At 49.1% G+C, this 17,570-nt stretch overlaps 2 protein-coding genes across 6 annotated transcripts in view; one reads left to right on the forward strand and one right to left on the reverse strand.

Moving 5' to 3' along the window:
* The window catches only part of LOC135820292 (dystrophin-like), a 105,697-nt gene that overhangs the window by 53,329 nt on the left and 34,798 nt on the right, over positions 1-17,570 (reverse strand). For all 5 annotated transcript variants that reach the window (XM_065333616.1, XM_065333615.1, XM_065333614.1 and 2 more), the window contains exons 21-27: positions 10,007-10,114; positions 9,543-9,722; positions 8,796-8,955; positions 1,779-1,924; positions 1,176-1,475; positions 676-879; positions 81-200 (exon numbers count right to left, since the gene is read on the reverse strand). In XM_065333616.1, coding sequence (XP_065189688.1) covers positions 81-200; positions 676-879; positions 1,176-1,475; positions 1,779-1,924; positions 8,796-8,955; positions 9,543-9,722; positions 10,007-10,114 — 1,218 coding nt within the window. The remainder of the gene's footprint in view (positions 1-80; positions 201-675; positions 880-1,175; positions 1,476-1,778; positions 1,925-8,795; positions 8,956-9,542; positions 9,723-10,006; positions 10,115-17,570) is intronic.
* Positions 13,208-17,570, forward strand: part of LOC135820286 (nematocyst expressed protein 3-like) — a 4,485-nt gene continuing 122 nt past the window's right edge. The window contains exons 1-2 of the mRNA XM_065333605.1: positions 13,208-13,921; positions 16,115-17,570. The exon at positions 16,115-17,570 is cut by the window's right edge and continues 122 nt beyond it. Coding sequence (XP_065189677.1) covers positions 13,510-13,921; positions 16,115-16,491 — 789 coding nt within the window. The 5' untranslated portion in view covers positions 13,208-13,509 and the 3' untranslated portion in view covers positions 16,492-17,570. The remainder of the gene's footprint in view (positions 13,922-16,114) is intronic.

Consider the following 17,570-nt stretch of genomic DNA (forward strand, 5'->3'; position numbering starts at 1 on the left):
CTCATGTACGGGAGTACACAGGTATCTCCAATAGACTTATATCAGGGCAATGCTCATGTACGGGAGTACACTTGGCTAACCTGTAGGTTATTACGCTGCTCCTTCAATACTGAGATGTCGGTGGCAACAGGACGTTCCTGGCCAAGTGACACCAGCAGCTTGCCCACAATCACCAGTAGGTCATCACACTTCTTCAACAGCTACAAGACACACACACACACACACACACACACACACACAGGCAAAGGGGCAGAAGGACGCATCTTACACGGCGTTGATAGAAGCAAGCCAAAGTTGAGCTGCGTGCCTGGTCAAAGACTTCATAAGAAAGTACGGAAAGCAGATACTAGATTGACTAAGGATCCTCGGTAGCGCACTGGTGACGACATTGACTCTTCCAAGAGTACATGGCCTGAGGAAATTTACAGCTAGCCATGCTGCCATGCAATCAACGGAATTCCGCCACCTTGCAGTTGATTTTCCCCGTTTCTCTCCTCATCAAGCCCTGTACATAGTACTGTTCTTTCAATCAAATGAACCCCTCGATAGGCAGATTGCCTTTGGGTCATTTCATATTAATAATAATAATAATAAGACAAACATCGATGCCGATCAGTTCATACATGACCGCGTAATATCTGAGGCATGTACGCATGACAGTTCAAAGCGCCTCACCTCCTTCAGTGACACACCAGAGAGTTCATCCTGCTGGTCCTGGGCACGCTCGAGTGCCCGGGTGAAGTTCAACTTCAACTTCTCGGCGCGCTCATGAAGCAAGACAGACCGTGGTGAGCTATTGTACTTGTCCTTCAGGTCAGCTGAGGAGCTGAACATGGACTCAATCGCCATTTGCTCAGCGTTCAACTCAGTGATCAACCTCTGAATGTAACGCAGGGGAGCAAGGGAACAAAGCACACTTATTTGCAGTGAATTCACATGTAATGGTGGCCTGATGAGTGAGCAGCTCTTCTAGAAGCACACGACACAGTGCAATGCTTTTGGTCATGAAATCCAGCACAAAACGCACAGCTTCCAGTCCAGAGGTGCATTCTGCAAGCAGTATCTGCCCAAGGAGAAGTCCACCACCCACATCGACTTTCAAGTTACAGGCACTGCAGGATGTGTATCAGCGACAGTGAGACTGAGAGACAGTGTATTGTTTCATCAGCCCTAACCTGAATGTCGTCAGCTTTGTCCTCCTCCTGCTTCTCCAGGACGTCGAGTTTAGAATCGGCGCCGTCCACAACCACCTCCAGGCGCGCTGTCTCTTCCTCAACTGGAACGAACGGATCAAGCTCGCTCACACGCACTGCCACGGATGCAGGCAGCGCGCTCAGCTTGTCGTCCACCTCGGCAAACGCCTCGTGTGCCTGGACCCTTTCGATGGCAACGATGACTTTGTCGAGCTGATCACGGCCATCACGCAGCTCATCTCTCTCTCCATTCAGTGTTGGTATTGCACTCAGCTCAACGCTCTGCTCACAGCAGGTAGCAAAGAGGAAAAATGCACATGTACCAGTATCAATAAATGGCCAAAAAGAAAATCACCTATGCTAGGGGCAAACGAACATCAGTGTATGCCAGGCAGTGTATGCCGGGCAGTGTATACCAGACAGTGCATACCAGACAGTGCATACCAGGCAGTGTATGCCGGGCAGTGCATACCAGGCAGTGTATACCAGGCAGTGCATACCAGGCAGTGTATACCAGGCAGTGTATACCAGGCAGTGTACACCAGGCAGTGTCTTACTATGCAGCGAAGCCCAAGCCTAACCCACCTTGAGCTGTGGCACTAATACATGTGCAGGCTGAATGGCACTAATATCCTCGGGCTCCTTCAGCATGGAGTCCTCAATGTCCTCCATTTTCTGAACGGTCTGGCTGCATGAAGCCAGATAGGCTGCGAGATGCGGACTCAGCTTGCCTGCATAAACAATGGCACATGGAGTAAAGAGAAAACATATCCAGAGCCAAGAAAATAGGTATTTTGCCAAAATAAGACATGCAGTGACTTGGTAGGGTATGACACACATACTGAATGTGTGACCTGTGCACGCGATACATGCAGTGCATTCTTCAAGCGAGAGCTCTTGCTCCTGAGCCGCAACAATCACCGTGTTTGGCGTGTACTCACCTACTCGTCGAGAAAATAATGACTTTCTTTTCTATTTTTGCTCGAGTCTTTCAGAAACTATGTTCCTTCAAGCGATCGCAATTGCGATGAACATTTTAGAAGATAAAGGACAGTCGCTGGATTTTCTCTGCTTAGTTCTTGTAAAGTGTTTAGTTTCGTTTTATAAGACATCACTCCAGCTTAAAGGCGATCACTGCTGCGTTCCGCAGTACAACAGCGATAGACATTCGGACAAAAATACTTCGTTCCTCGTAGCAAGGAATCGAAAACCGGAGATGCTAGGAACGTGAGCAGGGACGAGCTGGATAAGGAAGTCTTGGATTGACACCACCTGTTGAGATGAGAGGGACGGTGTGTTTACCATCATGCCCTATAGTACAGTGGTGTGCTCTAACCATTGAAGACAGATGAAGACTATGTCCAAGGGACAAAGAAGCCGGGCGCAAGGCTGAAAGCAACCCTCTGTTCCAAGTGTATTTCCATAGAAGAAACCCGCAAAGAGAAGGTCTCGCGAGCGTGGCGCTTCTCCTCCTCCTGAGGTAGCAAAGGAGCCCAAATCAGACGCAGCAAAGCTGAAAGCCACAAAAAAGGGAAACCCCAAGCAGAAAGAAGAACTTGAAGAAGAACTGGTCGCTATCCAAGTAGAGTTCAGCCTTAAGTTATTTTCTCTAGCTCGGTTTGAAGACTCTGACTCTGACATTCAGTACTACACTGGTTTTCCTTCGCTTGCTGCGTTTGATGCATGCGTTCAACTTCTTCACCTGGATGATAACGATGAGAACGCAATCTCCCTTCGCAGGTGGATGCCGATTCCTGGAAAAGAAAAACCGATGATGGACGGAAGATCAAGTTGGCTTGGAGAGAGAAGTTTTTCCCTGCCATGGTTCATCTTCGCCGCCGCAGACATCCGAATGCTGGCTGATCTGTATTTTATAGATACTGGGACTGCGAGCCGTATTCTCACAACAATGGTCAACTAGATGTTCATCTCCAAGTTATTTACGGGATCCATCAGTGACCTCAAGCTAACAAGCCACTTCTTAGATCTTCTGCCAGTAGCCAGCTATGGGACAATGATTATGGCAGACAAAGGATTTGACATCCAGGATCTCTTGGTGCCTTATGGCGTAAAGTTGAACATTCCCCCGTTCAAGCGATCCGACAACAGATGGCCCTAGAAGACGTTCAGAAAAGCAACAAATTGCCACGTTATGAATTCATGTTGAGCATCTGATGGAGCGAATCAAGGAGTTCAACATCTTTTCGAAGATTGTTGCAACAACTCTTTGAAGATTGTTGCAACAACTCTTTATCCCATTATTATTATTATTATTATTATTATTTATAAATAGGCGTCGAGGCGACAATAGTTTTAGAATTGCGATCAACAGAACGAGCTGAACCGACATTTCACAAAGGCTTTTATTGTTTTCAAAAAACGAGTGGATACGAAGGCAGTGAAGAACATGGAAGAAAGAAAAAATGTGATATGGAAAAAATGATGAACAAAAAAATTGTACTTACCCGTAAACAACCACTACCTCCGCCAACACAGGACCTAGCGTCCCACTCGGCAAGTCCACCATTGGCTCCCGTGGCCATGACCAAGTCACTCCCTCCACCAGCGGAGGTGGATGTGGCTTCGGCGACGCCACGTGTGTTGCATGCAGACACGTTTGCATCAGCATCGCTTGCTGCATCACCGGCAGAGACGACAAAAATACCTACCTCAACATCAACGAGACCCAGAAGAACAACTGCCAATTACACCATGACCTATTTCAGTACGGAAGTACCGAGCCAACGTAATACACAACAGGAACGTGAGACGAGGGATGGGAGGAGACGGGACCTGATTGCTCCGAGGCAGGACGTCGTTGAGGAGGATTCGGCCAGTGAGTCCAGTGATTCCGGTGAGTGTGAGAGCGAGAATGATTGTGTGAGTAAGAGTGGGTGCGAGCGTGTGTTTTCTAGTAGGAAGTCATCAGTGTATAAGCATCTTGCATCTCGTCCTGATTGTTGCAAGGTGTATTCTGATTCTTCTTTTTCTGTTTTGTGCCGTGCTCGTCATGGTTATAAGTTGCAGTTGAGTGTGTTAGAAGCTGTTTGTCAACGTATTCATAAGCCTAATCTGTGTGTCCAGAAGGACAGCATTATTCGTTTGAAATTGTTTTAGTGGCAGCTTGTTCTGTCGGTTTGGCTCTGGTTGGCCATGGTGTCATATCTTGTGTCACAGTATACTAGTAGTCCTTACAAGTTCGTTAAGTGCTTTCGCAGTTTTTCCTGTTATTACCTTAGTGCTAGGATTATCATTTTCATAGGTGTTGTTTCTTCTCACTCCATTTCTCTTTATTAGTATCTTTCTGGATTGTTTTTCATTAGTACAACGTAGCTTCCTGAGGAGTGTTGTGCGAAAACTAGTTCGAAGTACAATTTTTTTGTTCATCATTTTTTCCATATCACATTTTTTCTTTCTTCCATGTTCTTCACTGCCTTCGTATCCACTCGTTTTTTGAAAACAATAAAAGCCTTTGTGAAATGTCGGTTCAGCTCGTTCTGTTGATCGCAATTCTAAAATTATTATTATTATTATTATTATTATTATTATTATTATTATACGCATTCCCGCGGCAGGGTCAACCAAGCAATTATGCTTGATCCACACGTTCGCTTATGCTGGACATTGAAACAGAGCAGTTGTAGATATCTCCTAGAGAATGGTGCTCTACAAAGCCAATGATCAAGGTTAATACTTAAGTAATATGGAGTAACATGGAGCGTCATAAAATTGGTCTCATTGGGAAAAACATCCCCCATAATCAATCAGATATGAACGGTTTGTTCCTTGCTCACAGTATTTTAGGATCCTTTACTTGCTGGTGCAAATTAAGTTTTCCATGCCAACTAGTGGTCAAACGAATGCTGAGAAGCTTCGAACGTTCGTTCTCGAGTCGATATTCGAATGTCAAGTTGACCGCCCAAACGAATATCGTAACTCACAAAGCTGTGAACTCTGCACTCGTAGCAGCGATTTTCATGCATGCAAGCACGTACACACGTCTACTTCTTTTGAAGCCGTGCCGCGCTGTCTTCATGACTGTACATGTACATATGTATACATGCCATGTCATGTAACTAGTAGCTGGCGCGAGGTGTGAAAGTAAGTAACGTTAGTTGTACATGTACAAGGCCGGATGTTTGTGGTCCGATCACGAACTGGCCCAGACTCGAGTCGGTGTGCGCGCGCGAACCATGTGAACTGTGCTGTGGACTGGGTGGACTGCGTGCACTGCACTGGTACGGGTGCTCAACTGATTACTTCCTCAAGATCGTAGACTACGGTAGGTCTAGTCTGCGCAGTGAACTCTAGTCTAGGTTGAACGTTGCATGCGTGCACCGCGTCCGGCTGTGAAACTGGAAGTGCAGTGCCACAGGCGATTTTAGTCGTGACAACACTCGACGGTCTGTCTGAAATAATAACTATTGCTGAGAGCAGTCGTTGAGTCTTTCTTCATCAAATCCACCCAACGTTCGTCATGGCCGAGAAGAGTAGGCGCTCTGCCGTATGGGATTTCGGAATAGAGAAAACGGCTGACAATATTATCTTTATTCTCACGACAATATTGCTACGTGTACTCGGTTCAAGCCGCCGAAAGACTTGGCAGATCATGGCGGAACAACGAATTTACGTAACCATCTGAAGGACGTTCACCATGTCGACTTGGTTGGCGCAGGGGCGAAACCGAAAAAGGACGGAGGGATAACTGCCTTCTTCAAGGCAAAGAAAGTGCCAGCGGCTAGATCCTCTGAGGCTCTGGATGCGACGACCGATTGGTGGAATTTGTGTGCAGAGATCTTTGGCCTGTGAGTGTAGTCACTGGTGCGGGGGTTCCTTTCTCTCATGAACTACCCCGAGCCTGGCTACCTGCGACTCAAGTGACAAAGCTAATTCAGCGGAAGCACGTCGCGGGCCTGAAGTTGCTGGTGCAGTGGTGGAGAACCTTGAAAAGGCCAGCTCCATGGCGCTGACTACAGACCTGTGGACAAGCAGACGAATGGAGGGGTACATCACCATCACTGTCCACTTCATAAATGAGTCATGGCATCTACAGTCTCTGTTGCAGACTTGCAGTGTGCAACTTCACTTATGATTTGGGTGCCTTTTACAAAAGTTTTAGTGTTACATACTGGTTGGTAGCTATAATTTCTTACTGATTTCTTAATCATGGAACGGGCGACATTCGTTCGGTATTCGTTAGGAACATTCAGAGAAGGTTCGATTCGCTGTTTAGCACATTCGTTTGACCACTAAATTGCCAACTGTTGCTAGCATTGCATGGCTAACCGATCTTCGGAAATACAAATTTCGTCATGCATGAACAATCCACGAGCTCAGTGTCAACAATGCTCTGAATGGCAGCGGTTTTCCACTTTCCTTGCCGACGCCTGCCGCCATATATATATTTAAATAGAGAGGTAGGCGAACAAAATTTATATACACACAACAACAAGGTTGTCAGTTTCATAATACCAAAAGCTTTTCACCCATTTTCATCAGTAGTTACATGGGAATGAGCAAGAACAAAAACGGAGCCAGAATTTATACTAGGGGTAGAGAATCAGCAAGAATATTCTTACGCGCCTCAAGTTCACACTACACTACCATAAGAATGTATGGAGCAGTGGAAAAATGCGGGAAACAACACACGAAGGGAATGCAGTACCAGAACAAACACGTGATAAAGTTGTCAGTCCGGTTGCAGCTTGAACAGCCGCAGCACCTTGATGTGCTTCTTTTGTCGACACAGTTCTGGCCTCAAAATGCGAATGTACAGCGCCTCCAGTGTGAATCGGTGCGCGCTGTTCCGGGCTGGTGTGATGACACTGAAGCTGCTGTTGCGTTCCTGCGGGATGCACTCAGGCTGCGCCTGCAAATGCTTTGTGATGGCGCTATCACTTAATGCCACACGTTTGTCAGGCGGCTTCTTGTACAGCTTGTCTGGGATATGCTGCTTGATCCTTTCCGAGAATCGCTGACATGTCTCACCAACGTACGTCCGCTCACAGCGACACGCATACTTATAAATAAAATTACTATTTTCAAGAGTTGGTGAAACATCCTTCGCGATAGACCTGAATGCGGGCCTGGTTGTATAAATTACAATGGGGGATACTGTAGGATAGCAGTTCAAAATTGCAGCTTTAATCTTTTTGCGGAAGGCAATGCAATTTTGCCCTTTCCCGCATTTTTCCACTGCTCCATACATTCTTATGGTAGTGTAGTGTGAACTTGAGGCGTAAGAATATTCTTGCTGATTCTCTACCCCTAGTATAAATTCTGGCTCCGTTTTCGTTCTTGCTCATTCCCATGTAACTACTGATGAAAATGGGTGAAAAGCTTTTGGTATTATGAAACTGACAACCTTGTTGTTGTGTGTATATAATATATATATATATATATATCTGGAGTGCACAGTATTGGATCGATGTGGTAGAACCTGGCCTTGAACAGATGGAGAAAGTTAGAAAGTAAAAAACATAAATTATACCGATAAATGTACTTTTTCTTGTGCGAAATGTTGAAGATTGCATCCCGAAGTGGTACTTACCGTTGGAGCAAATCACTCCATTTCCCGGACACTCCGGCTCCTCTAGCTCAAAGGCAAGTCTTCAACTGGTTGACCGGCCATTTTTCAACGAATCAAAGGCATCAAAAACCGAGAACTGGGATCCTAACTTCAACTTGACTTTCGCTCGCAAGGCTAGTATCAACGCTCCCTTCATTGCAACGTACCGCCGCAAGAGATGAAGGCCTCGGATCATTGACTGCTTTATCAGCCATCACAAAGGTCCAGCAAGAAGTACCGTAAGTACCGCGAGAGCACCCCGTCTCGCGAGAGTGCCCCACCTTGATTTTACAGCTAGGGAATTGAAAATCATATGGCAGAGTGCAATGAAGTGTGTACGGTGTGAGAACCTTAGTGTACTAAGGTCACACTTAGAAGGTTTTCGTGTGGAGCTCGTGTCCGCTTGAAGATAAATTGAATACGAATTGACTGCACAACGTGCAATGTATGTACAAGGTCCGTGCCGTATGACCTACAGATCGGACACCACCTCAACAATGTGGCCACAAAAGGACGAGATGGTGGGGCGCTCTCGCGGTACTTTACGGTAAATGCAAAGAAACACGTTCTACATATCGGACAGCGATGAAAAAGCGAGAATAAAAGAGAAATCCTTCGCTGTCAGTTTATTCGATCCAGGACGGCAGGAGAGTCATTTTTCTGGCCACCTGGACGAGTACACGCCAAACGCGGTGATTGATCATTACTGTGAACGCACTTCTATTTCTTGTGTGTGCAATGTTCAGTGCAAAAACCCTGCCACCTAATATTTAGTTTCATCCAATTCTCCAGCAATTCCAGTTCCACTAGAGTTGTGCTCAATTCTACACAGGTATGTAAAAGCGATCCATGCTACAGCAAATTACACACTGCTGAAAACAAGTGTGTGTTTCAGTAACAAGAAAGAATGATCCTTTCACGCAAGAGCAGGAGAACCTGGTGTCGGGTTGAATACAACCACACAGGGCATTCAGCTTTCAGGAGAGCAGCTCGCCTCCCAGGGAAAGATAGAAAAAACAGCAACACAAACCCACCTGCAGCAACTCTCAGGTTTGTAAAGCGCTCCATGTCGGCTGCAAATTGCTCTTCCAGCGCAGTCATACTCTTGTCGTCCACTCCGGCCTTCACTTCGGGCAGTAGACCGTCCATGCGGTCAAACTCGGGGCAGTGCTCGTCAATCTCACGGCCTAAAGTCTGAGCACACAAACACAGAAGAATTTTTTTAAAGAAACTGAAGGATGCACGCAAAGAATAAAATGAAAGAACAGCTTGATAACAGTGTTACAGACGAGCCACTCATATCGGCCACGGCGACCCTAAAGCTCAAGGTCATGTATGACTGTGGTATGCATGATCACTAAAATGCACATTGTTCTGTGCACCCAGCTCCCACCATCGTGAAAGCAGTGAACTTACAGTACATGATGCCATGTCATATGTGTCAATGTACAGTGAAACCTGTCAAGGCGACCACTCGGATAAGGTGACCACCTGTCCTAGAAGACCACTGAAACCAGGACAAAGGGATGTTATTTCCAGTCAAATGACCCTGGATACGGAGACCACCTGGTAACAGAGACCACGGTTTGAAGGTCCCTTGAGTGGTCGCCTTATACAGCTTCACTGTACATTGTATTGTGGTTTGAGTAAGGGCGAGTAAACGAGTTTATACGGATGTGCTCCAGTCCCGACTAGGCCAGCTACGGGAAGTTTGAGTGCAACGACCTACGCTACACATGCCGAATGTGCACACGGCTAGCCTACGCCTGCCTGTCACGAACCTCCGTGTCCTTCACTTTCCCGTTGCTCTGCACAGGATAGCACTGCTCGGCCACATCCAGCCATCGTTCCTGGACGCTAAGCTCCTCCAGCAGGTCGCAGATCTGCTCCAGGCGTGCTTTCTCGGCGTGCGCATCATCCTCCAGATCAGCATACGTCTTCAACACCTTCTCGGTGAAAGTCTGCAGTACGGCACACAGCCCAGTATCAATGCACACGCCATAGTCAGTGAGGTGCTGCTGCATATATTACTACAGATAACAAACAACACCGGCTGCTGTACTATGCATGATATAGCGACATGCTGTGCAGCTGGCGGATAGCTGGATAGCAAGATGCGCTCATCAGTAACACCTTCATATACAGATAGCATAAAGAGTACACATGCCCAGCACCATGGCTACAGTTTCTAGCTCCAATAACGGAGAGGTTTTCGTGGAGTATCGTACCTGCATGCTGAACTTACCTCAATGACGGTTGCAAGCTCTGGGGAACATTTGGCAAGGATGGCCTGCGCTTGCTGCTTCACAGAAGTAGCACTGGCTTCAAGCTTGTGGAGAATACCGTCCGCATCCTGATACATGGCACATTGCACGACATGCACACACACACATACACGCCCACACACAAGCAGACTTTAATATAGACGATTCACAAGACAGGCAAATCCATGTGCACTGGACCGTTGCTATGGCATTTCACCTGTGAATGATAGAAGTGGAAAAAGTGGCTGAAAAGTGCAAGCAAGCTGGGGAGTTGCAGGCACGATAATCGTGGCGTGCACACGTGCACGAGACACTAAAACGCACGAAAATTCAAGCGGAGCAGAGATCAAAACAAGTGGTTCTTTGCTCTTTCTCCTTCCACCTTGCTATACTGTTTCCGTGTTTTGGAGTGTTGCCGTGCCTTGTCTTGCAGTGTTTGCCTTGCACTAAATTTTAAAGATGGGAAAGAGTGTGTTCTCTGATCATACAGAAAAGAAGTTCCTGGGTTAGCGAGGAGAGATGCTCAAGTCAACGGACAAGAAGATGTCGCGGAACGAGAAAGTGGCCAACGTGACAAGAAATTTGAACTCGTACATGACCGAACTAGGTAGCAAGGTAGCAAGGGCGCTTCGCAGGTGCTCATGTCCAGAGCAGGGAAGTCTTACAATTGCCTATGGAACCAGTGGAGGAGACTGTCAGCTAGGAACAAGATCCAGAACCGTATAACACATTCCTTGAACCAATGCCAGAAGACTGGATGAACTTCCACGAACCTTACAGAGGTAGCCGCCCCAAACACACCTACAGGAAGTGACTTCATGTCCAGCTACTCTGGTCTCTCTTTTATCTAAGTTTCCAAACTAGCTTTTGCTGTTGAAATCTGCTTCTTTATGTTCAGGCGTTGCTCGATGTTGTGTGTTGCTTGCTTTATTGTATGGGAGACCCAACTGCTCTCTTTCATTTGTTATTGCGATCATTTCATTGCAGTGTTCTTCAGTATTACTGTTTATTTTGCCAGCTGAGTTAACAACATGCTTAGCCTTGCTCTTGCACGTCTGTCCTGCATATCTCCATTCCGCATATGGAATCTATTTTTATTGTATGCACCGTATTTTCCGGAGTATAAGCCGCACTTTGAACACTCGAAATTCACCCAAAAAGGCGGGGGGGGGGGGCTTATACTCCGATGATCAAATTAACGGTGATAAATAGGATAGATGTCTGCCTTTCGTGGCAAAATAATGGGGGTGCGGCTTATACTCCAGGGCGGCTTATACTCCGGAAAATTCGGTAAGTTCCAACCACTCCGGTTATTATGAGCATCTGCTTTTTTTCTATTTTCATGTTTTTCACTACTCATTACAGTCTGAATTGCTGACCAATGGAATCTGTTCCTGGCAAGCACCGAGGTCTTTTCTTGATATGAATGCAACAAGAGACATTATTTGCATGAGTACATGAATACTCTTTTCATTCAGTGTGGGTGTTTGTAGACCGTAGACTGCATGCTGGAACTCAGACTTTCTATAGAGGCTGAATAGGCACTACATCAGACTGTATACTGGCCTGCAGACTGCTTATAGCAAAAGGGACGGCACTACATCCGACTGTTTACTGGAGTTTGACATGCCCATGGCAACTGGAGGGAAAGTCATCCGAAAATGCAAACGTGCCTGTCGTCGAGTGCAGCCGTGTGAATCCACACAGTCACTTTTCTCGTGAATTACTCGCAAGGCAAACATGCAAGTGCCTGTCGTGTGAATCGCCTAAAAGAGTAGGCATGCGTCCTAGTAACCCTTTCTGGATGAAGACTGAGATAAAATTAAACTCGCTTTCAAAAAACACCCTGGATTCCGAAGCACGAGGTAACTCGTTTCTTCTCCCTGTCAATGCTACGGTGTTTCCGTATCCTGCAAGTCGCTCAAGCATTGCCCAGACCGCTGTACAATTACACTACAGGTATACTAGAGCACATGGCTCGCGGACTACGGTAATAGCAGCTTCTTTTGGTCTCTCCCTCTGCCTCCCCTCCCCTCCCCTCCCATCCTATGATATGGTTACAGCCAGCAAAGGTGTCTGGCTACGGGATCAGCGCCACCCAGTGGTAATGTGCTCTGCTTGCCACTATTTCTATTTCTTAGGGAGCATCTCATAAGTTCGCATTTATTTTGCAAACGTAACGCATTTCGAATAGACTTTACCCCCCTACCTCCCCCCTCTATTCGAAAGTCTTATCGCACATTTTCTGTGTTTATCTACTGTACACGTCCATGCGGCCCTAGGCTATGGTATGCTTAGGGCCTGTCCAGACTAGGTAGAAAACCACGTAAACACGCCGTAAACATGCTTGTTGCCAAGGTGAGTGACGAAAAATGGCCGAAAACGGGGAACGTGGGATTCACGCGGAACGTGAGTCACGGACCCCTGTACAAAGCACGTTTCTCATCTACGTGCCGTTTTCGCAGTGTTTGTTGTGTGAGCCTCGATGGAGTTTGTGGATCGCAGTTTTTTCTTGCTGTTTCCAGCTGCCGCTTGTTTTCACTTTGGAGTTGCCACACGTCCGTTTCAGCGACCACTCGGAGGCGACATTGATACAGTCATGGCTGGACATGCAGAGAAATCCCGGGGGTCTGATGAAGAGGAAGGTGTAGTTGCGAGACTCGGAGAATTCACTGAAATTTTATCTAGCACTGATTTGAAAGAATTGTTTGGAGAGGAAGCAGAACCCTCTTGTGACCAAAATTGACAACATGAAGGCCAAAGCCAGGGAGTTTTACTGGAAATACACGGCGGCCACCAACACTGGTTCGTCAAGCGATGCTACAGCCGGCCTCGACCTTGGCGCTGCGCTGCCGCGAGAGCACACGGTTGCCAAATTTCCGCACCTGGAACAGAGTTCAGGGTGGCTTGAGCTCGGCGTCAGTGCTTGCATCGCTGGGCCGCCACTTGTTTTGTAGCTAGCTGGGTAGGTCTAGACCAAGCCAGGGAGTCCTTTCCTGGTCTACGCGCTACAAACATTGTGCAATAGAGAAAATATGAACAGGTACACGACGTAGTTACACTGGTGACAGAGTGCAGTGTGGACAGAGCATCGCGTGTACGTCACGTACTCTGAAACGGCATGCCGTTTTTATTACATAGTGTGGATAGGCCCTTATGTACATGATTGTACATATAATATAAGTTTCCGTGCATGGCACGGTAAGTGAAGTTAGCAACCCACCAACAATTACATTCCTAACATAATTTGCACGTACTTGCCATAGCGCATCACGTGCCCGTGCAGAACACGCACTCCGAACTCCCGCGCCCCGGCACGGGACCACGCGGAGCATGCGCATTACTCCGGCTCTCCATGCTGTTTCTTCTTCATCCTTGCTGCGCCAACAGTCAGATCGCTTGACAACCTTGGCCAGTTTTTGAGCAGTTTTTGTTTGAGCTTGAGCATTTTTGAGCATTGAGCACTCTCCATTTCCGAGCAACCATGTCTGAATCTCTGTCAATGAACGACGCCAAGAAAATGCGCTCTGTAGAGCTGCGACAAGAACTGGCGGCCCGCAATTTAGACACGACGGGGACCAAACCCAGGCTGCTGACTCGCCTGCTCGAGTCATTGGAGTTCACTGCAGCGCGCGAGGACTTGGCCACTCAGGCAGCCGAGCAGAACCTACCCCAGGCAACTGCTGCTCCGTCCCTGAGGGACATTATCCGGGAGGAAGTCCGTGCTGCCCTTGGAAATCAGGCCGCAGCTCCAGCCCCGCCGGCAGCTCGCACAGCGGCACCCCCACCGCCAGCTCACGCAGCGGCACTCCCACGGCAAGCACCAGCAACTCCGCAGGACGCTCTGCCTGCTCCGCATTTGGCGGCTGCCGTCTCACCGCCAATGAACCCCGCAGGTAAGAGAACGTTTTATGCAACCGTGCCGAAAGCCATTCACGATAAAGTAGTAACTGGCCAATTTGTTGAATTGGGCTCATTGTTGCCTAACCCGTCCCAAGGGGACACTAGCCGCAGCATTCTCCAGATCGACCACGACAGCTCGCACGGCACAGTGGTCCTAGCACCGGCCAACAGGCCCTCCAGGAAGGTCGAGGACATCGACACCTGGCTCGACGCCTGGACAACATACTGCGCGATTTACGCCACAGCACACCCCCCCCCCAGGGCCCCAGAGCTGTTTGCGTACCAGCAGATTATCCTGAAAGTAGCCCGGAAATTTCGATTCGAGGCCGTGCAGGAGTATGACCGATCATTCCGCTCACTCCTGGCCGCGGACCCAACCATGCGGTGGGACGCAATAGTCCAGGACCTATACACAATTATATTTGACGCGCGGGCATTTCGTCCCTTTCGGCCCACCGGCAGCAACGACGCTCGTTCCTTTCGGCCCAACAGCAGCAACGACGCTCGTTCCCTTCGGCCCAGCAGCGGCAACGACACGGTCGACAAAGAAGTATGCCGCCTCTTCAACCAAGGAAACTGCGTCCGCTCCAACTGCCGCTTCGCCCACAGCTGCCTCTCTTGCGGCCGCCTCGGTCATGGCCAATCCACATGCTCTGCTGGCCAACCCCGCAGCTCCAATTAGCTCACACGCGCCTTGGTCCCCTGTAAATATTCCCCTGCTGTTCGAAGAGCTATCCCAGCACCCCGATAACGATTTTGTGCATTCTCTCTGTCACGACATGCGCGTCGGGGCCCGCATTGGCTATCACGGTAATAGATCCCGCCTCATCGCCCCTAATCTCCCTTCCGCATTGCTCAACCCTGCCGCCGTCTCTGCTTACCTTCAGTCTGAATGCACGCGTGGCCACATGGCCGGGCCTTATTCCCAACCCCCATTCCCTAATATCCGATGTTCTGGCGTTGGCATCGTGCCCAAGAAGTCTGGCGGCGTACGCCTCATCATGCATTTATCTGCCCCTAGCGGCTCTAGCATTAACGATGGCATTTACCCTGACGAATTCTCCCTGCATTACGTTACGGTAGATGACGCAATACGCTGCATCTTCCAGCACGGCCCCGGAGCTCTCCTCTCTAAGGTTGACATGAAGCACGCCTTCCGGCTCTGCCCTGTTTCCCCTGACGACTGGCCCCTACTTGGCATTTTTTGGGAAGGTTCGTACTATGTCGATAAGGTACTACCATTTGGCCTCAGATCCTCCCCGTTTCTGTTCAACAGACTTGCCGACGCTGTGGCATGGATTGCAGTTAATAATTACGATATTGTTGATTTGCTGCATTACCTAGACGATTTCTTTCACGTCCAGCCGCCCAACTCCGCAGCTATGCTCAAATTCAAGACACTGCTGGCTGTATTTGACATGCTGAACATCCCATTGGCCGACGGAGAGGACAAAGTGTGCCCGCCGTCAACTTCAATAACGTTCCTGGGTATCGAGCTCGACACAGCCGCCTGGGAGCTGCGCCTCCCGGCTGCGAAACTGGCGGAACTACGGCTAGCACTTGCCGCGTGGCTGTCGAAGCAGATGTGCACCAAGAGGGAACTGCTGTCCCTGGCCGGTAGCCTGTCTTTCGCAGCCAAAGTCATTCCAGCGGGTCGCACGTTCTGCAGACGCCTGTTCGACAGCGCAGCAACGCTCCCCAGCCTAGATGCACCGGTAGCCGTACCCTCGGAGGCGAAGCTTGACATCCTGTGGTGGGACGCCTGCATCAGCCAATGGAATGGTCGGAAGCCCCTCATCGAGCCGTCCTGGAGCACAGCCGAAGACATCGGGCTGTACACCGACGCTTCAGGTCGACACGGTTTCGGTCTGGTTTTCGGCAGCAAGTGGTCCTATGGCGCATGGTCTCCTGACCAAGCTGAGCACACTATTGAATGGAAAGAATTGTACGCCGTGATGTTGGCCCTCTGTACCTGGGCACACACGTTGGAGGACAGACGAGTGCTACTCTACACTGACAACGAAGCAATCTGCTACATCTGGCGCTCTGGCACGTCCCCAAATAGAGCGGTCATGGACTTGGTCAGGGCCGGCTTATTGAAAGCCGCCCAGCACAACATTGTCCTCCTGCTTCGCCACATCGCCGGACACTGCAATGATCTTGCTGATTCTCTCTCCCGTCTGCAGGTACGGCGCTTCCGGACCCTCAACCCAACTGCCGACGCAGCGCCTACACCTCCAGCGCAGTCCACCCTCCATCAGTTGATGACGCAGCCATGGAGCTCATCCGTCACGGCCTGGCAGACAGCCCCAGCGCGACGTACGCTTCAGTGCAGCGTTCCTACGAACGCTTTGCTGCCCTACGGCAGGTCGCGCCGTACCCGGTGACGGAGCCCAGCCTGACTAACTTTCTGTATTGGAAATTCTCGTCCGGCTCGTCTGGCTCGTCTCTGAAACTCTACACCCAGGTGCTGAAGACCGCCGGCAGGTGGCAAAGCTCGGCCTACCTCCGCTATGTCCGCACCCCTGTCGCAGACAGAGCATTGCCAGCGGCATCGTTCTAGTCTCTGCCCGTTAGGCTAATGGGTAGCCGCATTGGACGGCCCTAGCAACAGCGGTAGTGTACACATGATATACCTACTATACTATAACTATAGTAACGCTACTATAACTATAGTAATGCCGATAATTCCTGTTTGGGTCATGTTGTATTTTTGGGAGAACGGTAGGGATCGTGGGTCAGGCCGGCATTGAGCCAAGTGCGCCTACATGTGCTCACAAGTGCATCCCTACCGTATGCGTGTATTGACACGCCGGGCAATTGTTGCCCCCATTAGCCCTGGCATTGGCCAGTCTAACGCACATTGGTGCTTGCGATACTACGGCATTGGTCCATAGTATTGCATACTGCATGCGGCAATTGTTGCCTGCGATACTACGGCATTGGTCCATAGTATTGCATACTGCATGCGGCAATTGTTGCCTGCGGTACTACGGCATTGGTCCATAGTATTGCATACTGCATGCGGCAATTGTTGCCTATGCCCTGATAATACAACGCGTAATAGCTCCCAAACAGGTCGGCTTGTGTGGTTGTTAAATATAAGTTTCCGTGCATGGCACGGTAAGTGAAGTTAGCAACCCACCAACAATTACATTCCTAACATAATTTGCACGTACTTGCCATAGCGCATCACGTGCCCGTGCAGAACACGCACTCCGAACTCCCGCGCCCCGGCACGGGACCACGCGGAGCATGCGCATTACTCCGGCTCTCCATGCTGTTTCTTCTTCATCCTTGCTGCGCCAACAGTCAGATCGCTTGACAACCTTGGCCAGTTTTTGAGCACCACCACCCACCCCATCATCTCTAACCATCATTATATTCTAAGCCATCCCGGAAGGGAGAACGGTAGGGATCGTGGGTCAGGCCGGCATTGAGCCAAGTGCGCCTACATGTGCTCACAAGTGCATCCCTACCGTATGCGTGTATTGACACGCCGGGCAATTGTTGCCCCCATTAGCCCTGGCATTGGCCAGTCTAACGCACATTGGTGCTTGCGATACTACGGCATTGGTCCATAGTATTGCATACTGCATGCGGCAATTGTTGCCTGCGATACTACGGCATTGGTCCATAGTA

The sequence above is a fragment of the Sycon ciliatum genome, chromosome 1 (genome assembly GCF_964019385.1).
Source record: "Sycon ciliatum chromosome 1, ocSycCili1.1, whole genome shotgun sequence".
In the NCBI taxonomy this organism is placed as follows: Eukaryota; Metazoa; Porifera; class Calcarea; order Leucosolenida; family Sycettidae; genus Sycon; species Sycon ciliatum.